Source organism: Salarias fasciatus, chromosome 16 (assembly GCF_902148845.1).
Source record: "Salarias fasciatus chromosome 16, fSalaFa1.1, whole genome shotgun sequence".
Taxonomy (NCBI): Eukaryota; Metazoa; Chordata; class Actinopteri; order Blenniiformes; family Blenniidae; genus Salarias; species Salarias fasciatus.
The window spans coordinates 12,251,436-12,279,418 of NC_043760.1; the positions used below are offsets into that span (position 1 = coordinate 12,251,436).

At 41.2% G+C, this 27,983-nt stretch overlaps 1 protein-coding gene across 2 annotated transcripts in view; it reads right to left on the reverse strand.

The window, feature by feature from the left end:
• The window catches only part of pcbp3 (poly(rC) binding protein 3), a 54,691-nt gene that overhangs the window by 16,445 nt on the left and 10,263 nt on the right, over nucleotides 1-27,983 (reverse strand). For both annotated transcript variants that reach the window (XM_030111463.1, XM_030111462.1), the window contains exons 4-8: nucleotides 9,418-9,577; nucleotides 5,621-5,644; nucleotides 5,486-5,518; nucleotides 3,315-3,431; nucleotides 1,482-1,613 (exon numbers count right to left, since the gene is read on the reverse strand). In XM_030111463.1, coding sequence (XP_029967323.1) covers nucleotides 1,482-1,613; nucleotides 3,315-3,431; nucleotides 5,486-5,518; nucleotides 5,621-5,644; nucleotides 9,418-9,492 — 381 coding nt within the window. In that variant the 5' untranslated portion in view covers nucleotides 9,493-9,577. The remainder of the gene's footprint in view (nucleotides 1-1,481; nucleotides 1,614-3,314; nucleotides 3,432-5,485; nucleotides 5,519-5,620; nucleotides 5,645-9,417; nucleotides 9,578-27,983) is intronic.

The window sequence follows — 27,983 nt, forward strand, 5'->3', positions numbered from 1 at the left end:
AAGTTTAAATCTGATTAAACTGGCTGGATTATTTTCCTTTGGAAGTGGAATTATATCTAAATTAGGCGTGACTTTATTTAGGTCATTCTGCGCATGCTCGTCCATCACGATGACACAATATTCCAAGATGGCGACCCGCGGTTCGACTCGTATGGAGACGATTTATTGAAGGGGAGCCTCAGAAGTTATGAGAGCGGATAGACGGGCGCATAACAATGTTGACATTTTCAAGGCTGTAGCATCAAACGTAATCAAGAAAGAAAGAAGAGAAAAACCGCCACCAAAATACTTTGTTTACTTCTCCTTGTCCAATCAGAATGCTTCGCAGCCCCCAGCGTTAAAGAGGCTTTAATCCTTATTTTGTCCATGTAAACACGAAGCTCATCAAAATAATTCGGATTGCTTAGTTCGCAATGAAACAACTCCAAATTAAAAACGCCCATATCACCACACTCATTCATGTGGGGTTCATTGGTGACTCTAATTACCTGCGGCTATCTTTCCAGGGTGTCCCCTGCCTTTGCCAAATGTCATCTGGAATTCGCACTAGCCCCCTACAGCTCCATGGGCCTGATTTATTAAAGTCTAGAAAAAAGCAGTTAAAAGCCCAATTTATCTAACAATGTTTGAAGTGAAACTGGAGGGGAGGGGAAACCGCAGGAACACTAAGATCAATGTCGTGAGCATGCCAGGGGATGAGTTGGCACTGTTGGTTGTTTTTGTAAAGAAACCACACACACACACACACGCGGAGAACATTTCATTATAAACATTAACAATGCTGAGTACACAGCCATTCATGTATGCTGACAGATGGCCAAGTTGGATTGCTATACAGGTGACTCAACTAAAACATTCCAAGTTCCAGGAGACTGTGGAGTCAGGACACTCTCCAGGCTGCCATTGTTATTGTCCATGTACTTGTGCATGTGCAGAATAACTAAGAATGCCGTATTATGTGTTCCGTGAATGCCAGGAAACAATCCTACCCAGCACCTCAAGGGCATAACTGGAAGGACTCTCCTTAAGGTTGAACACTGCATTACTGACAAAGGTCCATTTGCAACCCGTGGTGATCACATGTGGGCCCTGAACACATAGGATTGATCTGGCCTTGAGCTTTAGTGCAATCCAGCTACACTGCTTTTCTCAATGTTTAGTCAATCTTTAGGAAAACTACAATTTCTGAGTCGTACTCTCCTTGTGTTTTGTCGTATGGGCAGTGAATAACAAGCCCCCTCGTCAATGTATGGATCCACACCATGCTTTGCTGTGCCTTCTACCTTTGAACCATCTCACAATCGGGGTAATCATCTGCTTTTGTCGCGTTAGGCTTGCAGGCTCTATTAGAGGACTCTGCTTGAGAGTGTAAAATTACACGCTTTGCTACTTCTAAATGGATCCGGGCAGACTCTCTAAAAGGAGAAAAGACAATAAAGCTTTATAGGTGTTATAAAACAGAGAAAAAAGGGTTCATATACCTCTCTCATTTCTTTTATTTTGGACCCTCCTTTCCCGATGAGAGAGCCACACTGGCTGGCTGGCACGACAAGCCTTAAAGTGACCGGGGGCTTGCTGGTTGCTGGGCTGTTGCTCATGGAATTGATAATGTCCTAGAAAACAACAACAGACATTTCATTTAGCAAGGAGTTAGATGTTCTCTCAGAGTGGCCTCAAACACTCATGCTGTTAATTGTGTAGTCACTAAAGAGGAACAAATGACCTGCGAAGACACATTTGTTTCAATGACTCTTTTCAGTCATTTTGATCTGTTTTGTGAGCTAAATGAGTGCTGCTCTTTGGGTGTGTCTGCACAGTGCCCAATCATTGATATTGCAGGTTTTCAACAAATCACTGAGAACCCATCAGTCATAGAGCTTACACAGAACTAAAAATATGAGAAAAGGCAAGATGAGAGAACAGTAAGTTTAAAAGCACTTACAGTTAAATGACACAATGCTTTATTTGCACTTGATGTATCAATGTTCCATTTGTTAAAAAAAAAAAATCTCTTTTTTTGTTTTTGTTTTTGTTTTGATGTTCACAAATTAGCTATCACAATATGGCTCCAGGAAGGTAAATTGCATAAATGATAAATAGTTTTCATTACATGAGTTTGGTTTTCGACAGTGGTGTTGAGGTGCCTGGAGAAATAAGGAATATTCTTTATTATTGCCTTCTTTTAAAGCAGCCAGGAAAAGCTGCTTCAAAGAAGGAAAAAAACCTGTGGCATTTTAGACTACTCTATCTGGTGAAAATTCATCCAGTATATTAGCTTATTGTCACATAATTTCAGCATAATTTATAATTTGGGGGCAGTGGTGGTCTAGAGGTTAGAAAAGTGGACTTGGGTTCAGGAGTTTGCAGGTGGCGCTGTTGGTTGTCTTCCTAATGGAAACAAACATGCATGCAGAGAACAATATGCTATAGATGTTAACAATCGAGAGTGTCTGACATTCATATGAACAGATAACCAATTGGATGCTGTAAAACCAGAATACTGTCAGTGATGCCGCTCGCGCTTGAGCAGAGTAAATACTTAGTCCGGTGGTGCGCATGTGCAGCAGCAGCACTTCTGTTTTCTCTCTGGGTGGAGTCAGAGCATCATAGAAGAGCTCCACATTGGGAGCCAGTTTCAAAAGGTTATCAGAGCCTCTGACCACCGTCGTCATGGGAACGGACCCCCAAAACACATTTTCTCTCATTTTTGTTGTCAAGGTAAACACATCCTTTTAAGTCCAGTTAGCAATGTGACCTGCACTGCTCCGCCTCTCATTGGGTCATCAGACCTCATGCTGCATGGAAAACATAGACAATAACCAACCAAACTGTACATTTATCAAGAAAGAAAGTGTTGAAACAGTGTTGTGGTTGATCAAGACTCACCTCTCTCTTAGTAAGCCACAGGGTCGAACTAATCATACTTTATCAATCCCCTTTGAGAAATTGAAGGATTGGCTCAAACCATTTTACTACCAGATCATGATCAGAGGTCTAGTAGGGGTGTTAAATATAGTCGATGCAGGTCTAATGGCATAATGGCAAAATCAAGACTGACAGCAGGTCTTTCAGTTATGGCAAATCGCAATGTACTTTAAACTGTTTTCTGTGTATGTGCAGCTAGTGTGAATACACACAGATCATTGTTAAATGAGAATTTAAATGTATGGCTAAACAGTGACACTTCAGAACTGGAGACAAATGACTTAAGCAATCATTGATCTGACGGGGTGGTATGCAACTCCTCATATGTCTGTATAGGTTCAACATGTCACGGAGAATAATGAAGTCACTAATGTGCAGTCCAGTCACACCTCCTCAAATTTATAGGCGATCATGGCGAAAGCCTTGAAGATGGTGTCTGTTGGTCCAGTGATGGTGACAATCCTCTCTGGACAGTTGCCCTCAGAAATATTGATCCGTGCTCCACTCTGTGGAAGGAAAAAAAAAAAGCAGACACACGCATGGATGATATTGACAGTCGGTACAGGTGGGGAAAGACCGTAATCTTGATATGGATTTCAACCTGGAATGAAAATTTGCAATGCTAATGCACTGAAGGGGATTGGCCCAATTGAATGGTCATTGTCTGTTCTTATCATTTCCACGAGTGTGGGGTTCAGTAGATTTTTATCACTGAAATGAAGAATGCATTGAAGGCAGCAATTCACAGTCAAATAAACCAAACATGGGTGCCAGAGGTGACGGGGGACCCCAAAGCTCCGCCTGGCCTGAAAGCCATGATATTACTTTATAGGATTTAGAGGTTCCCTAGAATACTGCCTATTGCTTTTTAATTTTTGAATCCTGATGCTTTTCTGTCTTTGTTATAAAGACAGAAATAAAGGTACTCTCAGAGTTAAAAAAAAAAAAAAAAAACAGGTTGGAAGCCACTGATATATCTTATTTTTTGATAAGTTTGATTTTTTTCATTCAACATAAAAATCAAATCAAATCAGTAAAATACTGATTGAATAGAGGTCTCAATGTGTTACAACTTGTCTCTCAGACCAGTGATTCTACGAGGAAGGCCTGAACTCAATGAGGAAAAGTGAACCCTTCTTGATTTTAAGGATATAACTTTTTTGAATGCCTCATATACAGGCATTTAGAGTATCAGACTAAAGACAAAGATGAACTGTTCACAAAGAAAAAAATTGTCTGCCAAGAGAGCTGTTAGCTTCACAGAGTACCAATTCATGTAAAATCAAACATGTTTTGGTACCTAAACACATCCTTGACTACGTTTACATGCCGCTAATATCTGAGTTCAGGTCAATATCTGGTTTCTGAAACATTAGGAAAGCCCAGTTTACATGCTTTAACAGACAGAGAGTTACCCCGTTTACAAGTCGGCGCATTCAGTCGGGATATCCCTTTCCAAACCACGGCGCACGTCATCGTGTTCTCAAAACAAAACAGCTCTGACCGGAGCAGCTTTGCGTTGCCAGATTTGGTGGGATTTCCGCCAAAGCAAGCTTCTTTTTTAACACGTTGGATGGGTTGATTAAATCATTATGTGTTTATGATGTGTGTTTTTTTAATCATGCAAATACGATTTTAACGTGCATTTTCAACCGAGATGGAGGTTTGGGCTGCTTTCTACGAGTTCCAGATTTTTTTACGGGCTAGATTGACAGATATGGCAATCTCCTCCACTGGACTGAAGAGGCGGACGCTGCTGCGGTGACTCCGCTCTGCAGACGGAACGCAGACAGAACGGTTGTTCTGTTGTTACATGATTTTTCTGCAGGCCATACAAATCGCCAACTTTCAGAAGGAAGCATGTGCGGTGTGCGCGCTCAGAATAACAGTTCGTATCGTGCGTTATGGAAGCGTCACACGGACAAAAGTGATGATTCATTGCGGATGGAGCATGCGCAGAACCAAAAACAATGTCCCATTACTCGATATCTGTTTACACGGCGGCACTTTCGAGTTTGAAAAGGAGTAATCCAGTGGTCTTTTTCGGGTTTTTAAAATCTCGAATATGAGCTTTTTTGGGTTTTTGCGGGTGATTACATGGCCATGCGCTACTGGGTTATTGCCAGTTTTCGAGTTTGAAAAGGGTTTGAAAAGGGTGCATGTAAACGTCCTGCTTGTGACTGTTATGGAGTGAAAGAGTTGGCAATTTTCTGAATAGGACATAAAGTTTACAGTGATAAAATTTGGGTCCGCTCAAGACAAAGGTTGAGAATCACTGGCCGACACCATGCTGACACACTGAACTCCCCTGATTTATATCTGCGGTAGAAAAACAACAACAGACTTTGATTACCGTGACTCAAATCAGCTCTACCAGTTTACCAACAGTGTTCCATTATTCCACACAAATATTTTAAACCTAATCACCATTATATTCCTTTCAAGCTCAATTTACTGTATTTTTTAAGCATTAGTGTCAAAGCTTATCATAACTGGTCATAAAAAAGCATATATATTCACAGGTTTATAATGCAAATATGCTTTAAATCCTAAAACTTACCTCTTCTCGCATCTTTTTTACTGTTTCTCCTTTCTGGGGGGAAAATAAAAATACAAAACAGATCAATGGTTCAGTCACTGTCTGTCACATAAACACAATGTGCATTTGAATCCTTTGAACAAAAGAGCTCCATACCTTTCCAATTATACTTCCAACCTCCTGCAATAACAAAGAAAGAAAGAAAGAAAGATCACATTTTGGTCAAATAAGTTTCAATAAGCTCTTGCATGTGAATGCATAGCGTGTTCCAGCTGCTTGCTGCTGATTTCCCTGAACAAGTATTAGTTGCCGGATGTACACAGCTGCACTGCTGTGTTGAAGGCCGCAATTTCAGTATGCATGTATTCACTCTTTATGAGGTTGTTCAGGCACAATGGGGAAAAGAGCAGAAGAGGCAAAGTCGGCAGCAAGCTCCAGCGCTCCCTGGCCTCTCCTCTGTGACTGTGAGGGTCACTTCCATTGTGACGTAAAGGCTGCAGGCTGGTTACCGCACAGCAGCAGTCCCCATTTATATTCGCCAGCTCCTTATGCAAAGCCTTGTTTGCAAATCAATGTTTTCTTTTGCTTCAAAACATAAATAACCTTTCTTGGTGGAAACAAAATATTCATTGACGTGCCTTCTTCTGACCCTGGTGATGCAGAAATACTAAACAGAGCATAAATGTAACACTCGAGCAAATTCAATCAGAAAAGGTTTCAAAAAGAGTTTAGAGCTGCTGTCTCTCTCTTTCTTTCTTAGCCATCTTTTTAACAGAAGAGCATTCAAAAGCCAATTCTTACAGGGTTATACTGAACTGAAAAACTGCTTCTGATTCACTGACTCAGTCCTACTCACACCAACACCATCGATGTCCCACTTTAAATAGCCTGCATACTGTGTACCTGCTTTTTATTGGCAGCATAAAATAAAAAAGTTACTTTCATCAGAGCAGCTGTTCATTGTCAATGGTTGAGAATTTGGAAGCGCTGACATCCAGATTCTACTACGATCCTCAAACAAGCTGGTAACTAAACTGAATTACGAATGCAGCACAGCATCCCATTTCAATGCAAATGTTTTAATTGATGCATTAGTGGAACCTCACAACTTTCTTTTTCAGTGTAATCGATTCATTTTTGTTTTCTGTAATAAAATAAAATACATCAAAATGGTTTCACAGGTCATGGCCATTACAAAAACATAGAGAGTAACTTTATGTGTTAAAGTGTCTCGAGCAGAGAAGCGATGGGTAATCGTGGTGGAGTGACTTCCATGGCTCAGTGGGATCAGCTCGAGAAAGGATAAAGCCAACAATTAAATGCTGGAGGGGTGATCATGCGTGAAATGTTCCAGTATCTCATCCAACCCAGTAGATGTTGGAGGGATCAGCAGCTATTCCACAGACGTGGAAAAAAGAGGACATGGGTCGTCGCCCCCATGGCGGTCATGGCTGCGGCCCTGGCTAGGCGCAGGGTTATTAAAACAATCACTGGGTCATTGGGCTTCGAATCACCTCGCAAGGCAAGGGGAAAATATTGGCTCCGGTCTTTGCATGATCCAGCTGAGCGGAGACTGTGTGAGCCCTCCAGCTGTCTCCCTGCCAGTGAAGCTCCCGACAGACTCAAAGCATCAAACCTGAGCTGCTGTTAAATAACCTTCACTCAATTCAACACGTACGCTGCCCTTTAAGAACTCCACACGCAGACCTCACGAAAACAAAAAAAAAAAAAAAAAAAGAAAAAAAGAAATGTGAGGCAAAGCTGTCGGGTATCCCAAAATGATAGAGTGCATGCAGTTGTGGCAGGGAGGGGAAAAAACCACGGTGACTGAACACGATCAACACATTTCTGATTTTGACCAACATTTGAGGATTTACAAGCAAAGAAGAAAAGATATGATAGGGAAGATTTTACAGCCCATTTATAGTCCAGACTCTATGTACTGCATGTTTAGACCTCACTGACTGGAGAAAGACAAATAAGCAGTTCACCTTTTAAAGGCAGGACTTGGAGTCATTCTTAATGCAGCCCTGTCAGTTTCAGTGGTTCCAGATGTATGCCTGTACGGCGGTACAGTAAGTACACCTGGGGCGCAGGAAGCTAAATGCATATCCTGCCACCTGCAGGGCACATAGATCTTCACCTTTACATTACATAAAGGCTTACAACCGTACAGACCCTGACTGATGCTGCAGGAAGTGAACAGGATGTTTGTTCTGCTTTAGCCTCAGATGGATAACAGGAATTGTGCGCACGGTGTTCCAGGGGCGAGACTGTTCAGGAGGAGGAGGATCCATGGTCACGCTCTACCATTCTTCATGCTTTGGAAATACATTGGATGGCCGCATTTCCTGAGCTGCACAGTGGGGCAGTGGTTAGAAATGTTTCCTTTATAGTGAAAATAAGTGACAGTGTTTGAGTTTAGGCTGTTCTACTTTATAGAGTTTTCTACTCCATGGTCTTCAAGCCAATATGAGCAATTTTTGGGCTCTTACATGCAGTACCACCAGTTGAAAAGTGTTCTGGTACAGATGGGTTGTGTGATGGCCTTAATTTTGAAGCATAAACCACATCATGAATGTGGAACATTTTCACATTTCACATAATACAGCTAAGTGCTTATTTCTGTAGTCACTTCAGGATGAAATGTGAAAGTCGTTCACACTCTCTGCTCACAACTTGCCTTTCAGGCACTTACAGAGTGGATTGGATGATTTGAGGAAGGACAGAGATTGGGAATTACATGCAACAAGGATCCCCATCTGGAGTGATTTCTTTTTTCTGGTTTTTTTTTTTTTTTCTTTCATGACTACATCAACCTCCAAGCCACAAGGAAGGCCCCACTAATGAATTATACATTCACAACATGTAACTCCCTTTAAATATCTGGGTGTTCTCTCTTGGATATACTGTTCATACGTCTTTTTAGTTTTTAACTATCTTGTTTCTTTCTTTTGTCTGTATAAACTGTTAATATGTGTTATTTGTTGTTTTAATTCCCCTTTTTTTCTGCTCATCTTTTGTGCCCAATCCATTTGCTTAGTTTATAAGTGTCTCCGAGTGACTATCTCTGTGTGACTGTCCACTATGCTGCTGCGACGCATCGATTTCTCACTTGTGAGGGTTTATCTGAAGGTTGATCTAATCTGATCTGATATTCTTCACCTGCAATGAATCAGTCTCACAGTCGTGGAAGAGTGTGGTCTAATTCCGAATCATCTCTGTATGCCACTTTTCAAAACCAATTAGTTTAAAAAACAATGGATTTTTGGCGTCATCAGGTGGATTTTGGCCTCTTTTTCTCCTTCCAGTGGGAGTCCATCTCATGGCAACTTTGGGTACCCTCTCATTAGTTATGTTTTGGAGATTACCTTAATTTCAAGAGGCATATTCATAGAGTCCGTCCTCCTATACTCCTTGTTTGCAATATTGTTGGACCAGTAGATATTGCAGATCCTACAGAGGGAGCTATTATGAAAGACATCAGCCTTCCTCACATCTCGTTTCATTACTCTCCAGCACTCAGGGCCATACGAAAGAACACCCTTAATGTTGCTGTTGTAAAGCCTGATGTTAGTATTGAAGCTGTGAATGTTTGAGTGTTATGGGATTGATTGGCGGAAGCTCTGGTTTTGTTAAGGTGGGTCTTGATATCTTTATGGGGACTGTTGTCGCTCTTTGTAAGGCTTATTCTGAGGCATCACCAGTGTCCGAAAGACCTCGATGGAGCGAGTTCATCAGTGTGAAAGTGGTATTAGTGAGCACAGCACGTGATTGGGTGGAGCTTGATGCTGTGGAAATGTTTCTGTGCATATAGACTGTTCCAGTATGAGCTATATTAAATCAGTGTTGATGTATCCTCTAACAGGTTGCTGGAAAGGTCATAAAATATAAATACCCTCCCCTCCTCCCCCCACCTCTTACTGCCACTAAAATGATCTGTGCCTGCTTACTTTTCCATGCATGAGGAGGCGGATAGTGAGGGTGACATTGAGGCCACCTTCTGACTGGACTTTGGTCGGCTCCATGCTGCGGGGGGAGGTACGAGCAACCCTGTGATAGGATGTCCTCAGAAGGAGAAGGAGTTTGGTGGTATTCCAGCCAGCCAGTCACCTGCAAACATAAGACAAAAAAAAAAAAAAAACACAGGTTAACGTCTGTGTGGTGTCACATTTATCTGGCTTTCGTAAAGTGCAAAACTTTTCTTAAATGAAAATGCAAAAGCAATGCGTCTTCACCTGAAACCTTGTTAATGTGACCCAACGTATTAAAGCACTGGTGCAAAACCTCAGTGTCCCACCAAGAAGGACCTCATCAGTTCACAACCACATGCATTTGTCCGTGATTGCCATTTCTGATCGTGTGTGACGCATTTCAAGAAAGTTATTATCTTCGAAATGCCTTACTATATAAAGACAGAGACTGTGATTTCTCCAGGCTGAAAGAAAACACTGGAGTGTCTGCAAATCCGACATCACTTTCATGAGGTCCCGAAACACAATATTTGCTCCATGAATGATACATAATTGTGCTGCGATCCCCAAGTGAATTGAGCGTAATCACACTCTGTCTCCTACTTCTTGCTCAGGCCCCCTTTAGCTCTGTAATCTGCAGGCATCCTGCAAAAAGAAACCAAGAAAAAAAAAAAAAAAGTGATGTGTAAAACCAAGTCCTCATTTATTTGTGTGTGTTATTTTTAATTGGACGCCACACGAGTGCAGAGAGCCGTCCTCCTGCCCTCCTGCACTACAGGCTAGATGAACACACGGGAGACTTGCTTGGAGAGCTCTGCAAATCACGACACTGACCACAACAGGAGCCGAACCATTCCCGCCATTTATCACAGAAGGCCGCACTCCACAGACACGCAATTATGAATGCATGAGCTCGGCTCCCGTACATGAATACCTCTCTGTAATAACGTTGGCTTGAAGGTGCGGCGCGATGACTTGCAGAATCTTCGGTGGTAATGCCCGCACTGGTAAAAGGCTTCTTTCACAGACGCAGACATTAAAGTCTTCCTCTTGTGCCCTCATTACAGTTAGTCAAATTACTTTGCTCTCCTCTGCCTTTGCTACTAAGGCAAAGGCAGACAGACTTTTCTCTCTTCATGGGCGACTGTGCGAAAAAGTCAAAAGTACTTTCTGTGTAGAGCAAGTTTCAAGAAATGACCCGATGTTCTCATTACAATGCGCTCGCTCTCGCTATGTTCACGCTATGCAAAACTTATCGGAAGAATCCTTGAAGACGGAATAAGGCAAGAGTTTCTGCATAACTTTGAAGTTGGCTTTGGCTTATGTTTAGGTCCCTCTGTAGGCCCTGCTCGATGGTGTCCTGCAGTGGCTTCAAATCTAAGGTCCAGTACAGACCGGAAAGACTCCACAACGTACGGGAAGCAAGTAGCCATCCTTTGGCTCAGTGTTGTATGAAGTCCACAAATGTGTTGTTCATCTTCAGTAGGAGGGTTTTTACATCAACAACACAATATCCAGGAAGCTGGAGGTGGTGATGGGATAAGCCCACTCACTGAAGCTGTTCCAGCCAATAACTCTCAGTTTGTAAGAAAAAATTCGACCAAGACATTGTTGATGGGGAAGACGGAGGGTTTAAAGGGAATGTTTCTTCTATGACAGGCTACAAATGGGAATGTTTTTAGTTATTTTACAGTACGTTTATTACTTATTGCACAGCTAATGTGTAATGTTAACATACCAATAATCTATACAGCCTGTTGCTTTGTGTATTATTGTGTACTAAATTTGTAAATAAATGCGGCTTGTAGTCCAGTGCGTCTAATGATTTTTTCTCTTCATGGCGTATTTTTTTACTTATATACTCCATACATTCCAGACTTGGTGTACTTCCTCTTGAATTGTGAGGCACATTGAATGTAAAATATAGAGGTTATTGGGAGTAGGCGGCCCACTACACAGGGACAGTATGGAGGTGGTTCACTGCAATGCACAGCCTTTGTGTATCATTTGCATAAGGAGTATAAATCAGGCTAAAGTCAAAGAAGTGTTCAAACACATGCAGAAGAATAGAGTTCTTTTTTTGAGAGAAGAAGGAACAATAAATACCGCTTGCTCTCAGTGCTGCCTCCTGCTATGGCCATTAGTGGCAGGAGGCTCTGATGCTGAAAGTGAGAAAAATCCCAATGGCTACAATTGGTACAAAAACCATTATTTTCTTCCTGAGATCTTTCCAAATAAATACACAAATACAGATGGATGGAAATCTTTATGCATATCTACTATCAAACATAAATAAGCCTGTAATGTGTCTGCCGGTGTTTTCCCTGTAGGTGAGGGCTGCCAAAGCCATGTACACACATTTTTCAATGACTAGAGCTTCACACACAGTTTTAGTCAGAGTAATGGTCAAAACAACAAAAGCAAAACCTGAGCTGAAAGACCAGTGAGACAGCAGTAAAAGAGAGCTACTGTCTGGCTAACAAAGTGGTCCAAGCCTCAAAGATCGACCATGAGGGTGAATAATTAAACACATTAATGTTCAAAGCTGCAAAATGTTAAAGAGCAGGTTGTTTTTGGATATTCTACAAAATATTTCACCAAAGAGCATTGTTATTAATTGCTTAATTTGAGATTGTATTCATTTTCTTAATTGTCAAATTGTTATCTTCCAAATTTATTTTTACAATTTAATTTTTGGAGCGGTCCAAACAAAATGTGTCCACAAGGACAGACACCTCTGCCCCGGGTGCTCTGGCTTTACCCCATCGTTTGAGGGCATGTTAGAATGGTGACTTAAAATCAACTTAAGAGTAAAGTGTTTTTGTCTTTTCAACCTGCGCCCTGCCTTCAGCCCCAATTTTGTCTCAAGCTCTGTTAAATCTAACTCAGATTATGAAAATACACAAACTGTATCGGTCCCTGGATGTGATCAGACACTACTGCTTTCTAACTTCTCACCCAGTGTCACTTTGTCCAACTGTTAATAACTCCTCAGCAGACCACCTCTTATAATTGCCCATCCTATCCTTACCTGCTCTGTGTTTTACTTTTTTCATCGAACAACCCCTGGAGAGTTTCCTTCCCAATCTCAGTTTTTCAGCTTTTTTTTTTTCCTTTTTTTCCAGAGGCTTGTTTTACTACAGGTTCTAATTTCCAGCCAGACACAACCTGAGGCCACTGCTGCTGTTGTGCTCACACCACAGACAGAACAATATTAATCCAGGAAAAAAAAAACAAAGATGAAGAGGAGATGCATAAATTGGTGTAACCGCCCCCATCCTGCCGATAGTTTAGGCGGTAAAACAGGGTCGAACGAGTGACCTCCGAAACTCAACTTTTGCTCCACTTACTGATGAGCTGCGGAGAAGTTTTGGGCACTTTAGATGGAGATTTTCATCCATCGCAGGACACCATGAAGGAGGCATAAGATTGGTTCTAAATTCATTCTGCAGCATGACAACCTTGCAGAAATTCGCTCGAGTCATAAAGGACAATCTGTATGGAAGCCGCCGAGGCTCCATCGCCACATCACGACGGCCTAATTTTGACCTCTGACATTGAGTCGACTGTGGCTGCGAAGATTGCGGGGTAGGGTTCAGAGATGATTCATGAAAACTAACAATCGTGATAAATTATCAGGTCACAGAGAAAACAAATTATTTGATTAAACAAATAAACTAGTTAACAAAGGTATACGTGTCAAGGTTTTAAAGCTTTTGCAGTCAGAGACATTTGAGGTCATTTTAATTTGCCTTCTTTGACACATGCACTTTTATTTCCTTTTTTCTGCCACATTAAAATAACCTGCATTGTTTTCCTGTCAAATTGCATTTTTTCCAGCTTTTAATCACATCAGTCTGATTTTTTTTAGGCGGGCAAACAGTCTGCCTGTGTGTGACTGACTGATAAATGTAGAATTAAAAAAGGAATGAATAATCAAAAAAACAATGACAATTGTATAGGGTGACAGGTCTCCTCAGCCAGATGGTCTTTTTTTTTTTTTGTTAGTTTTTTTTTAAAGAGGCTCTCTAACGGATTGGTGACAACTATTCCAGGTATGTTGTAAAAATCTACTTGCTTGACAAGAAGGAAACAAAACACAGATGGACCGGAGAACTTGAAACATTTAGATGTTGCCGAGTATCACATTTGATCGATACCAAACCCGCCTCGATCTGGCTGTTTCTCACTGTTGTTTATCTACGGTATATAGCTTGCTAACTATTCACTGTATCTGTCTGGTTAGCTGACATGCTGTCTCGCTATCCATCTGGCAAGTTGGTCATCTATTTTTCCGGCTAGCTATTTGATGTGTTTGCTCTTTATCTATCAAGCTAGCTGGATATATAGTATATCTTTACTTGTGTAGAACGGAAAAAAAAAAGTAGCATTTCAGAAAAGTTGTGTTTTACCCCGTTTCCACAAAGATAGAGTTGGAGACTTTTTAAAATTCCACATGCTGAGCCAATTTCAAAAAGTTGCACCCTCAGTGACTCGGAGCACCACTGCCTTATAAAACGACACTGAAAACACAAAGAACGATTTGTGTTTCATTTGAAAACATTGTCTTCAGGTGTCCTCTTGTCTGTGGTTATATTGTACATTTCTTAACCGTTGGAAGATGCAACAGAAGACCTGTTTTCAAACAGAGGCAAAGTAAAAAAAATCCTCAAATGAATCCAAGAATCGATGCAACATTACAGTTTAGCAAGCTTTACAAGATCATATCTATAGCAGACTGGGTCAGAGGCAGTGTCTGTCTATCTCAGGAGACACTTGTGCAGCTTTCTTTGATAAAATTGGTAATTTTTCAGAAAAATGTAAAAAAAAAAAAAAAGAAAGAAAAAACGTATTACACTATCTGACATTGCAATCATCTGAGGCTCAAATAAAGACTGATGCTGGATTTGGGGCACTTCAAGTGCATCATCCATGAATCAATACGATCATTTTCAGTGCGGTTCTGCTGTGGTTTTGACTTCTGCTTCCATTTGCTGGTGGATTTTAGGTATAATCTGAAAATAAATGACATTTGCAGGTTTCTGCGCGACGGGCCCATCTCTGAGGCGTGGAAGTCGGCGTCTCCAGACTTTCACTGAGACGACCGATCTGATGTGAAGGTAAGATTTGAATTTTGTTGCAGGTTTTTTTTTTTTTTTCTTGTGTGTTACATTTTTCTCACTTTTATCCGTTCAGAGAATACAGGCCACTTACACGGCTGATATGTAGCTGCTCTGTACCAAAATAGTGCCTTGTGATCTTCAGCAGCGCCTTGATGTCTGCTCTTTATGATTCTCTCAGCGTGGCGGGTGTCCTTCTCTGCTTCATTAGGAATTCTTTAAAAACTTGTGTCAGGCGCAGCAGGCTCTTGGTTAGACACTCTCATGAGGCTGAGGAAATGAACGTCACCGGCTCACGGACGGGGACATCAAATGATCGTAATGTTTGTTCAAAGTTACATAATTGATAGAAGGAGGAGGGTAGGGGGGGAAGGGGGGGCTTCCTTAATATTAGCTTAATAATTAAATTAATCTGGTTATTACAAAGTGATAGATGTGCTGTCAAAACAAATAACTCATCAGCAAAACTTCAAGCACATTTGCTTTTTTTTTTTTTTTTTTTTTTTGCACCTCTCGGTGATGCTTTCTTTTAATGAAAGAGAGTGAGCAACACCTCAACAGGAGTGAGGAAAGCTAATGCCTGCAAAAGGAAAAAAAAAAACAACAAAACACATCTGTTCTTATGATGCGTCCAATTTGCTCCGGGTCTGATGTTTGCACAGTGTTTGCAGTGAAAAGGGTTTATGTCACCACCATAGGTGCTAACAAGCTCCAACATCTGGAGCCCGGAGTCAGCGAAGGGCTCTGGGCCTGGACGCTTTGTGAATATTGCATTCAGGCTGGTATTATGCCCCGAGCGTCGATTATTGTGTCATAAATCTGTCTGCTTTATTAATTGTTTCTCTTATTTAATTTGTGCTGTGTACTGCTGCTCCCTCGGGCGATGTCTTAAACAACACAACAGGTTTATTGGAAGCCCTCATTGCTTCTTTTTAATTGGAAGGACCAGCAGGACTTCAGCCTTTTATGTTCAACTCTAAATTAAAGCTGTAGAGATGGCTAGAAAGGTCATTCCCACAGTTTCCTGTGTAGACATATATACTGCCCATTTGTCTGATCATGTGACTTATTATGAAAATAAATATAGTATTGAGATACTGGATTGGGTCTGAGCTCCTCTCAAGTGTGTTCATGGTATAGACTGCTTTTAGAAACATACAGTAACACCGAGCAGACAAACTGAACAGCACAGCTACTGCAAAATACAACCTCTAAAGACAATGCAGTGAAATGTAAACCTGTTTGGCTAAAAAGCTGATGCACGATGTCAATGTTTTTTTGTCCTTATATTTTCAAGATTTAAAGCTTTTTTTTCCCTGTTAAACTCAGAGAAACCTGTGTCCGCCTGGCCTGAATCCTCTCTGGACTACTAAACTTCTCCTGGATAAAACTGGCCTGGCCCCTTAAAACTCGGCAACACAAGTTAAAAGTAGGACAAAAGAAATAAGATCAGTGTCTTTCCAGTTCCCCATAACCTATTTTGAGTTGTTTCTTTCAGAGTGCAATCCAAGATTCCCCTCTCGGTCTATAAAGCTCCTAATGATGCGACTCCACCGAACACGAACAACATGCTCTCAGTTCTCACCGCTGCCGTTCTGCTCAGTCACTCTGCGTCTCTTCTATGAATGCCTCGGGCTTTTCAAAGTGCAGAAATTCATTGAAGAGGACCTGCTGACAGCACATACGATCAAGCAACAGCACAGAAAACAAGTATCTTTTTGTTTCAAGTCTTCTCCTATTAAAATATATGTTCAGCTATGTGCCGTGAGTCTGCGGTCCGTTAGCTTCAGCGTTAGCGTCATCTGAAACAGGAGCGCTGATACTCCCCGTCCTTCCAATTCTGAGAAGCATCAGCATTAAGAGTATAAACACATTGGCTTATAATGCTTTTCTGCTGCTCATCTCAGCACTTTTGTTGCTGCTTTTCTTGTCATGAGTTCATCAATCTTTTTCTTTCAAGAAGCACCAACATCTAAATTATAGAGAATCTTTCTCTCATTACCTGATCTAAGTCAATGCTCAAGTGCAGTATTTGTATGAAGCTGCAATTTGATGAAGTTGTGTCAGTAGAGCCTAAACTGACTGATACTGTTCTGACACTCGGCAATTTAAAAACAGCACAGCTCTGAGCACATTCGGAGAAGCCGAATGCAGTAGTTACATGCAACAAAATATTTCTGATGTGTTATAAACGCTAATGTAAAAGCTGACTGATTGATATCGAAGTGAACGCTCACTTGTGTTCGCTTGTGCATCAACTGTAGCAGGAGCTCTCAGAGATTCTTTATCAACTGCAAAAAAATTCTAATTGGAAAGGATAACTTGTCAACTAATTACACTAAATGGTCTTCAAACCTTTGCCTTCACATTTTTTGCTACTTCATTGTTTAAGTTTGAAATCACTCCACAACATCCCTTCAACATTAAGCTGTTAACCCATAATTATTGTAATTAACGCCAGCAGCGGTTGATGAACTGTCGGGTGTTTAAAACAGGCTTTTCAGACTGAGAGCAGGAACGGGGAGAGACGCTCAGGTTGCAGCAGGGGAGACTGAAAAATTGACAAAGAACAAAAAAAAAAAAAAGATTTAAAGAATATAGCTGAGGTGGAAGGAAGGCAAAATCCATTTTGGCTCGTGAGGATGTGACAGTTTGACATTCTTCAAAAAAAAAAAAAAAAATCATCTTCAGGACTAACGTTGACTTTTTGGTTTAAGGTTGGAACATTAAGTCCTGGAAATCATCGCTGAATCCCGTTTGCTGTCCATTACACTTCCCTTTTTCCCATCATGTCATATTGAATCCTTGAACCTCTTCAGCCATCACAGATCATCTCTGACAAGTTCATGTGATTAGATTCGAAAAGCCACTTAAAGAAAACAAGAAGAAATAACTGATTGTGTTCTATTGCCGACCATTGACATCGTGAATTAGATGTGCAGCTTATCATTCCTGATGTCCATTTATTGTGCTCCCAAGGACAAGCGGTACTCTAGACATGGCGTTGTCCTTTGTGAAGACACAGCAGAGGCAGCATGAAGCTTGACTGTCGACGTCAGGCAGCAATAAAACCGACGATAAACCAGAAAGACAAAAGAATCACAATTAAAACCCAATGCTACTCAAATAAATAATCTGCATACATTCTGAAGCAACGCTAACTGTCAGATTTACTCTTTAACTTCTCAAAGACATCAAGCTAAGATTTTTTTTTTTTTTTTTTTTTTTTTAACAAATTCTGGTATAAACAATTTGAAATTATTCAAAAGAAAGTTTTAGACTTCCAGTTATGGCAAGCATGTTTCCAACTGCTCCTCGCCACAATTTACACTCCATATCCTGTCCTCTGCAACAATATGCACACATCACAGTGCTTACACAAGTACGGCAATCCCGAAGGACTCCCATGACCACGAGACCAAAGGTACAGCATGGAAAACAGACTTTCTAGTCTGCAGCGAGACTCTGAAAGCTAATGCAAAGAAATGACATGGAAACGCTAACAGCTGGCAGAACTTAGCGGTGATAAGGCCGACGTAAGTTCAGCCGCTATGTAAGCCACTGTGTAAACACAACTTTTGAGGATGCTTGTGAATTTGGTGATTTAACTGCACTCATAGCTGCTTCTTTAAAGAGAAGGGAAGAGTCCATTTCAGGGGCATTTTCATATTCTGGATTCTGGAAGTATGTCTGTGTATAGTCTCATTACAAAAACAAACAGCACCTACTACTGACTCTTAATATGAACTACGCTTTCGGCGAATCTTTTTCCATGTAAATAGTCATCGTCAGTGGCCTCTGAGTCTGGTCTTAAAGACAACCATGGTTTGCAAAGTCCAAGTCTTGTTTAATGGTCTTTGAGAAGTCTGGGTTCAGTTTAGAGAGTGTGGATCTGTTTTAAAGACTTTTGCTTTTGTTTAAGAAATCTTTTTTATTTTATAGCTGTTCTCAATAGGATGTTAATGTAGAGAAACAAGTTGAAAAATAAAGCTTACCACCATACTATATTTTTTACACCTAGTGCAAGGAATCCCCCTCATTATTGTGTAGTATCACAAGCTGGCAGCTTTCATTTGTGAGCAGACTCTCCAAAGAAAATAGCTTTTTCTTAGATTTCAAAATGGTTTCCAATCAGACGGTTCATTTCGACTGAATGAGTCAAAGAAGGACAGAGAAAGGATGAAGTCTTTGTGCCCCAGCACCCCGGTTTGGAAGCAGCCATCAAGCTGGCTATTAACCCCCACCCAAACCCCCGCCCGGAAAAACCAGGCTGTGACCTGTCATCTCCGATCAAGCAGTCTGGTTAAGATCGGAACCTAGATTGCGGTCACGAGCTGCATTGTTCCTCTGCCACCTAAGATTAGCTTGAAGCGCTAACTGCTTAGCAGTGCATGTAATAATAGGCTGTAAGTTAACAAGCGGCGGGCTAGACAATACAGGCAAGATGCTCACTGCTCCATTCCAGAGCGTGCATTCCTCCGGCAAAATGACTGGGTATTCACGATGCTACCAGGTTTAGCAGTGCTAACAGTAGAAACCCCTCCTGCTTCAGTGTCAATAGCAATACTGCTTTTGTTCTGAGCGTCGCGATCTGAAATTCATACCTGCAACATGGAAGACGGTCAGTTTCTCATGCTTCACCGCAGACTCAAATGCAAGAACTGAGCACACATAGCCATGAACATTAATTATTGTCAAACCAAAATATTTGAGAAAATGCAAAATATTCAAAAAGATTGTATTCGGGAAGGCAGGTGGTGACCCTGTAGCTGTAATAACCACATCGGATTAAAAATCGTCATTTATGGTCAATTCACTGGCAAACTTCAAATTAATGTACGACCTAATAATCATTGTCATCTGCCCAAAAATAAATGGGGAGCCTGGGGTGGGGCAACTCGGAATATATGCTAGCAAGACACCCCCCCCCCCAAAAAAAAAAAAAGAAAAAAAAAAGAAAAACAAATTTAAAAAATATATGTTCTAGCCCAGTGATGGTGTCATCTCTGATCATTTCCATTTCATTTACCTGAATGCAGCTCCTTACAGACGGCCGCCACCTCAGCTGCTAACCAAAGATTAGCAAAATGGAAAAGAAATACCACATCCTCCCTTCCTCCGACGCAACACCCGAAGCCGGCGAGCCATTGGCCGACTGGTGGCGTCACGTGATCGGTGAATCGCAGCCGGCGACGTCACGTTTGGGCGAGGGATCCGAAAATACTCGCCGATCTTTAGGGCTGAGCGTCGGTTCGACCGTTTCACTGGTGATTGTTTTCCTCCACATGGGCAGTAAACATGACAAGTGCCCCAGATCAGGGTGCCGCCTCAGGGTGCGAGGGGGGCTGGAGGTGGCGGACCGGCTCACATGGGTGCTCGGGTATCTGGAGTGACACGTCAGCCAAGCTATGAGGCGAGCGTGCTGAACGCGACTGTCGGGTCATTGCTGCGATTAACTCCGAGGCAGCGTGTTCGGTTCGGTTCCTAAAATATTGTTATAACTGAGCCTGAATTTGCTTTTTAACTGAATTATCCGTGTGTTTGGATTTCCCACAAGGCTCAGCTTGGAGCTTTGGTTCGAAGACGTGTTCTCTCTTAAATCCAACCTGAAGGATCACAATCTTAAATCCGCTTAGATCTGGTTAATTTAACTTGACTCAGTGGCATAAATGAAATTAAATTAAGATTTTGTATGTGGCAATGTGGCAGAATAAGGAATAAAATGCATCATAATTATTCTGTGCCTCAGGATAAGTGCAGGGTTTGTTTCTTTTTTTTGTCTTCTCCTTCCCCCAACCTGATTTACTGATCAGATTGCACATTTGCAATTACAATCCAGGTCAGTAGTGACACTTGCAAACACGGTTCTTATCTTCATTGTGCTGCTTTTGTTTGTTTTTATTAATTTTTCTATATTGTGATAGGCCTCGCTCTTGTCAGTGTCTGTAAATTATAGATAAGTCTTGTGCTGATGGAAACCCTGCATGAAAAATTATGTGTGTGTGTGTGTGTATATATACACACATACGCTTGTGCGGAGTGGAGTATTTCCATGCTCACACCATGAAATGAGAGTTTAACTGAAAGCTAATCCATGACTACCGTATAAATGTTTTTTAAGTTTCAGGTAAGACTAAAACCACAGGTTGATCACTACATATGTATTTAGGAAGTCCAGCACATGAGAATAATTCAATATTTGCACTTTTCAGATATTTTCTGTGGTTTGTTTTCTTGTAAATTGGTCAGCATTACCAGAGATGGTCAAGTTACTTGGAAATAGTACTTAGTTACTGATGACTTGTCTGAGAAAGCAATCCAATTACTTTGCTGATTACTTGTTTTCAAAAGTAATGAGTTACTTTGTTACTTTTCTTTTCAGAAACATGATGCACAACCTGAATCCATTTTAAAGCAAAAGAGCTTTCAGCCTGATTCTATTCTTTCTGCGTAATCCATCACGTGAAATCTAAAACTGATTCAAATAAAAGTGTACTTATTAAAATTTTCATTAGTTTCAATCTTTTAACTCTGTGCATGTCCGTGGTTTCATACATGGGTTCCTCACTGAGTTTCTCTTGCTCATGTTCGAGGTGGAATTTTTCGCTGATTATTATTAAAGCTTACTTTACATGCTACACGCTCTGTACAGCTGACGCAAATTTTTTCCCCCAACTTTTACTGTGGTGGTATTAATGTCAGTACTTCCAAACATCTGAATGGCCCTGCTCTCTCCCGCTCCACCGTGTCTGTTTTTTACTCTGGCTCCAGCTGCTCAGTGGAAATGTGGCTTGTACCGTATGTCTTCATCCATATGTCTGTATGTCTATATCTTATATGTCTATGCTTGTGCACTACTGATGTGTGCCGCTTTTAGTGCATTGTCACATGAGAGTCTCACGAAACAAAGTCACGGTTCAGTAACGCAGCCTGCTTTCAGGAAAGTAACAGTAATTTAAATAATCAATTATACAGTTATAATCCCTTACTTAACTCGTTACTCGTTGCTTGTTCTCAATTGAAATGCGTCCAGATCTGCTATATTTGGAAATGGATTTCTTAGCTACATACTTTTAGTGCAAATGTATTGTTTGTTAAGAGAACACCTAAAGCCTATAGGGTTATAGGGTTAACGGCTTTTCATATGTGGATCTATTGTTCTGACACCTGTCAGGGGTGAGAAACTCGTCCACTCTGGTGTAACTTTTGACTTTTGGCCATCATGAGATCATTCTGTGCAGTCGTTCTGCTGCCCCTTCTCTCTTTTTTTTTCTGAAGTTCCAGAGGGGGAAAATGCTTCAACATTTACTGTTTCATTATTGTGTGCCTGGAAACAATTTGTTTCCAGTGTTTCCACTTCATGTTTGAAGATTGTTTTCAAGCCGTACGGTCCCGTTCCCGAAGACCTCTTCAGTTCAAGCTATTATCTTCCATGGTGGGGTGAATTCAGCGTCAGGCGACACCTTCACCTCTTCTGAAGGGATCAAAGGCTCAAGTGAGATAATAACCACAGCAAGATAAACCGCAGGATGTTCTGTCATACAAAAAAAAAAAAGTCTTAACTAGTCATTCCTAAGAAAGGCGGCATTATCAGAAGAGAGGGCAGACGGAGGTCGTCCTCTTCGAAAATACATCATTTCCTGCAGAACATTCTCTCATTGTTACATAACTTAAAGGTTTGACAAGTAAGTGGGGAAAAAAACGTCCGACAGTGGATCAGCAGAGGAGTTAGTATCCAGAGAGAGGGAGCTGAGGAGTTCCAACGAGTCGAGTTATTGGAAAAGCCTCAGATTTAGTAGTTCACTCATCAGACCTCGTGTTGTTCGTGCTGTTGGGCTGATAACAAATGACTCGGCTCCAAATGTAATTTCAATCCTCGTGATATATTTTTCTTCATGACTGCATTTCCAAGATGAACCACACAAATCAAGTGGTGGTGCTTACGAAATGAAAAATAATACAAGTGGGAAGAACAGATTTTGAGCCTAAAACTAAATAACCTCCCGAAATGCCTCACTATGTTTCTATTTCTTCTTCAGCCTGAATGCTCGCTGCATTGTCTCAACTCTCCCGGCTTCCACAAACCCGACACCTATTAAATGTTGCATCAAAATGTATTCCACGTATCGCAGTATTCTCACTTTATAGTCAGGATGATACATCGACAATAAAACAGACTCTTTGGAATTGCTTTGTTTCCTGCATTTGTTGATTACAAGACCTGATCTTGATCAAAATCACAAAGATAGATGAGCAATATGCCCAAACGTCTTCAACCTTTGAGGTTTGTATTAACAAGCTATTTGAAAAAAGGAGCTGAGGACTTAATGGTGAGTTGTCCTCCGGGAGTTTGATTGTTCATAAACCGTACTCGAAATGGTGAAACACTGACAGACTACCTCAATTTCACCTTTCAAGAAGTGTACTAAAATATAGATATTATTCATGCTTGGAGATAAGTTTTTCCAACCGATCCAACTTCTAATCCTCATGAACAATCATTTTCTTTATGATTTCTATTATTATATAGAAAGGAAATAGTTTATTTGAACTACTTAGGCGCTTTGACCCTCTTTGATGTTAAACTGAAAAAAAAAAAAGATTTGAACATTGCAAATGTCTCTTAACTTCGGGTGCTTCCCGAGCGGCGAGTCAGAAGTAAAGTGAGTTGTAGACCAATTTTCTTTCGGCCGCCACTTAGTAAAGCTTTGTATAATGTTTTGAAGTTATAATGAAAAAACAGTTTTTGTGTTTTCGGTGTCCGTTCACACAACAACTCTGCAAAGAGTCAATGAAAAAGCAAATTTTTGAAAATGGCTCCCAAGGCGGAACTTTTTGAAAACTTAAAAAACTGCGGCAACTTTTTGAGAATGCTCCAACTTTGTGTAGATGGATGAAAACGCTACTTTTCTGAAATGCTGCTCATATGTAAGTAGATGGACAGTAGCAACCATGGCCATTTTCTTCTGTTACATGGTAGTTTTACTGTTGAGAGTCACTGTAATGATAATCCAACTTCATTGGCCCAGTTTACATGGGTGTTTTTTCAATCCGACTGTAAACAATCGTATTTAACGCGTGTGTATACATGAACGGTGTACAAAGCAATTCACGACGAATCCTGGTTTACGAGGTACCTGGGTGAAGTGGATTATACAGCGTCCTGTGACATGCGCACAAAGTCTCTCGAGGAACTTTCAGGTCTTTAGCTCTGCAGCAGCAGTCCTCAGCGCCGAGCAGAGTGTTTTTATCTGCTGATATCTGCTCAAATAATGTCCCAACATCTCCATGAGAGGCTGCTCAAGGAGCGGCTGCTCCCCTGGCCGGAGCACCCCCGGGCCGAGTGGCACGTCTCAGTGTTTCCACCGGGGGTGTGCTCCATATGACGATGTTTCGAATTAACTGGTGCCCATGTTTACTTGTGACCAATACATGACCGAAACCTGTAGTTATTGACAGTCACAGTAAATGTATAAGTTTAAATTCTTTTGTGAGTCTTACTTTAACAACTGCTGTTATCAGCATGTCTTTACACAGACCTCCGCCGTCATTCGTTAACACAGGATCCAGTTAGTCCATAAGACCAGCCCGGTGATCGCTCGTATTCTGCCACGGAGCTCTTTATACAACTCGCTGTGTTTGTTCTCTCTGGGTTTTTATTAAAAAATTGTTTTTCAACCACCGTCTTGTTCTTCTGCTTGTTTTTGACTGTCCTGCTTCCCGTTGACTGCGCACGTCATCACGTCACTACGTACCGGGGCGCGCATGCGGGGAACAAATATTCTCCCGTTTAATCCGCTCTGCTGTCAGGCAGCGTTTATATGAGACACGGAGCGGATTATCGATCGGTCTACACCACCTCGCACAATCGGCTCCGAAATACAATCCGCTCCGAGTGAGGCGGATCCACTCGGGCTTTTACGTTACACATTTACAATCCGCTCCGCCTACAAGCACATTATACGGGGCACATGTAAATGTGCCTGTTATCTATATCATATTGTTCTCTGTGCGATCACACATCAGTTCAGCTGAAGCGAGTGCAAAGAAGATCCAGTCCAGATGAAGCCTTTGTCGACTCTGGTGATGTTAATTGCTTTCACCTTAGAACCGTCTTTTCCAAACTTTCAACACTGCTGGAAAATAAAGGTGCTACTGCTTTCAGTGTTGTTGATTCAGCATCTGAAACGCCTTCCTTCAAAACAACTACAACACTTGTTTGCCTTTCAGTGAAATCATTTAGCCTTGTCTTGGTGTCCTTTTGTAGCATGTTAGCAAATCAGCAAACACGTTCTGTTCATCTTAACATCACAAAAAAACAGAGAGCGACTCTTGTTCTGAGGCAGCAACTTCTCAAAAGTTCTGCATTAGCAGATGACTAACGGCCGCTTCATCTTCCAGATCCACATCGTGACTGTGTGTGATTTAGCGCGAGTCGTGTTTACGAGGACAGTTCATCTCTTATTGGCAAAGTGCCAGAGAACAAAAGTTTGAGCTGAGTTTTCTTTTATTCTGAGGGTCTCCAAATTGCATTTTTCAAAGAAAACCTTGATAAAACACCTCAGATCTGTGTAGATACAATTGATTCTTTGAATTTCTTATTTTTACATAGTTCTATAACTGGACCTCTTTTACTGAAATGCAAATCTCTCTGTCAGTCCTTTTCGATTCTCCGCCAGCGTTTTTCATTCGATAATTAAGCATAGCTGAAGTGAGGTTTTTGATATTGTGGCGTTTGGATTAGCCTCTTTATTGTCTTCATTTGGCATCACTTAAGCTTAAATCAATAATCCTCAACAGTTCGACAAAGTTGTCACTGTACGTTCTCAGCTATCAGATATGGTCATCATCCCTCTCCACCCTGCAAGGACTCATATCCTGGCCGATTCTTTCTACCTCATTACAAGTGAAATAGCATCAAAGCCATGAGTTCTTGAAAACCTGCATGCAAAAGTTGATTTAATAGGAATATTTCCAAGATGTTTTACACTTAGAAACATTGGAAAACTTTGGAGTTGAATATCCCACATGTATAAAGACTTTTCCAAGGGAAAATTCTGGATGACAGGTGGACAGTCTATGATGCATTATGATTAACCTAAAAAAAAAACTGCATGCCTCTGCATGTTGTTTTCCCTTGTTATGCTAAAAAATGTCTCATTCCAGCTCATTTTCTGGGTCGTTTAGTCCCCTGTGATGATAAACTAAATATGTTTTGGTTGTAGCGGCACGTCAGCCTCAGCAGGAAGCTCTTCTCAACATTTTCCTCAATTTTGGGATAATTTTAAGACCAGACAACTAATCGTGTAATGGAGAAAATAATCCACTGATTATTCAATTAGAATATATGAGTTGAAGACCCAAAAGCAATTTTTGGAATGCTATGAATAAATAATTTATGCGCCGCCACTGCTGTCTTTTTTTCTGTCATTTTGCAAAGGATTGCAGCTTTTTGTGAACATCAGAGTGAAGGTGCACCTTCTAGCTGTCCCGTCAGATGAGCTGATCACAAACAAACTGCTTCCTTTGGTGCAAAGCCAAACAAGCAAATAAGTAAATGACAGCCCACGCCACTCTCTGTATCCATTCTAAAGTTATCTGGCAGCTCCATGCCGTAGGTAAATGTTTGAGAATATTCAACTTTGAGAACGGTGTCACATTAGGTGTGCCAGTCTGACCGGCCTCTGATGCTCCGTATCAAAGCGGACGGCTAACAAGGAGGAAGCGCCAAACTGGATGCGGCCTTATCTGCTGACTGTTAAGTATTCATTTCACTTCATCGCGCCGGGCTGGAAAACATATTCTGGCCCCAGATTCTGATTTTTTTTTTTTTTTTTTTTTTTTTTTTTGTAATTGTGTTATTATGAGCGATCTCAGTCGCCGCTGTGTTGGGGACGGCGTTTTTTCATTAGCGCACAGTGAGCGTGGAACAATCAGACGTGGCCGTTTCGTGCAGCTGCGAGTTGGGAGGGAGTGAAGAGGAACCAGCTGCACTGTGGCTTTTTGCTTAATTAAAACCGGCCACGGCGGCGAGTCCGCAGCTGCATTATGTGATCTCAAGTCCAATTTAGAAGTTACTGGCTCCACGGCCTCGAGTGGTTCTGTTCAGTTACAGCGCTGATAAAAACAGTTCTGCAGGACCTCGACGGAACAACGCGGACAACATGGAGCGATGCCATAGGTTGTCCGTCCACAACATTCCCAGCCATTGTTTTCTGTGGGAGCGCTCAGTGGCAGGGTCTTGAAGCGCATCGACTGTCAAGAGAAGCAGCATTTGTCATTTTGTTTGCTCCAGAAGTGACACTTCCCAGATTTGGTACCGTGATGACTTCTGTCGCTGCGACACATCCAGTCCGAGCCATGTGGTGCGTTTATAATGACACACACTCGGATCAGAGCATAAAATAACCTGTGAACACATGGGAATGAATCCGTTTGAACAGACGTCAACTAAAGCACACCAGGCACCAGCAAGACTTGCTGACTGGAAATGCTGGAAGTCACCTTGCTGATTAACTGAAACACTAACAATGCAGCTTTTTGTTGTTAATTCAGAAAAATGAATGAAAAAACAAAACAAAACAAAGCCATTCACCACTCTGATAATTTGTTCACTGGAGATCGTTCAGCTTTAAAGATCGATTCTAATTGATGATTCGCATAATTTGTGCAACAAAATAACATTTTTCTTCTTTGGCAAGTTGTTGAAGTTTACCAATGACTTTTTTTTCTACATGAAATCGTTACATCTACAGCATCCATTTGTATTTATTAAAACTCTCACTGTGTGTGTATTCGAAAGCATTAAACCTCTGCGAGCGAGAGTGGAAAATAATTCATCGATGTCTGTGTGGGAAGATCAAGTTGTCCAGCAGCTCTCGTGAGAAATCGCATAAAATCCCAACAAGTATGAAAAGACGTATATCAAATAGAAAAGTAATAAAATGAGCAACACTGAGAGCCGCTATTGCACTTGTGAACAAATATTTTCTATGTGTAAAATGTGGTAATATCAAAATTGACATGTTTATTGAACAACATAAGAATTTGTTCATATTCGAATCGTGTTTGAGAGTTAGCCGCACAACTTCAATTTTTAACTTTTCCCTTTTCTGTCTCGGGTTCCCACAGTCACCGTGCAAGTTTATAACAAAGATGGGACTGTAACAAATATTAAATTTGAAAGACTTTTCACTGTCAATGTAGCCTGAAAAACAGGCTTCAGACTGATGTTTGGTGCACAGGGAGGGGGAGACCCCCCCCCCGGCGACACACAAGAGTAAATAATAAGTCTCCTGGATCCACTTATGGAAACTAATATCAACCAGCTCATTAATAATTGACTTAATTACATTTCTGAGTGTTTCAGCTGCCTTTATTGCTCCTTCCGCCACTTCAGGGACTGAACCACAGAGGGATCAACTA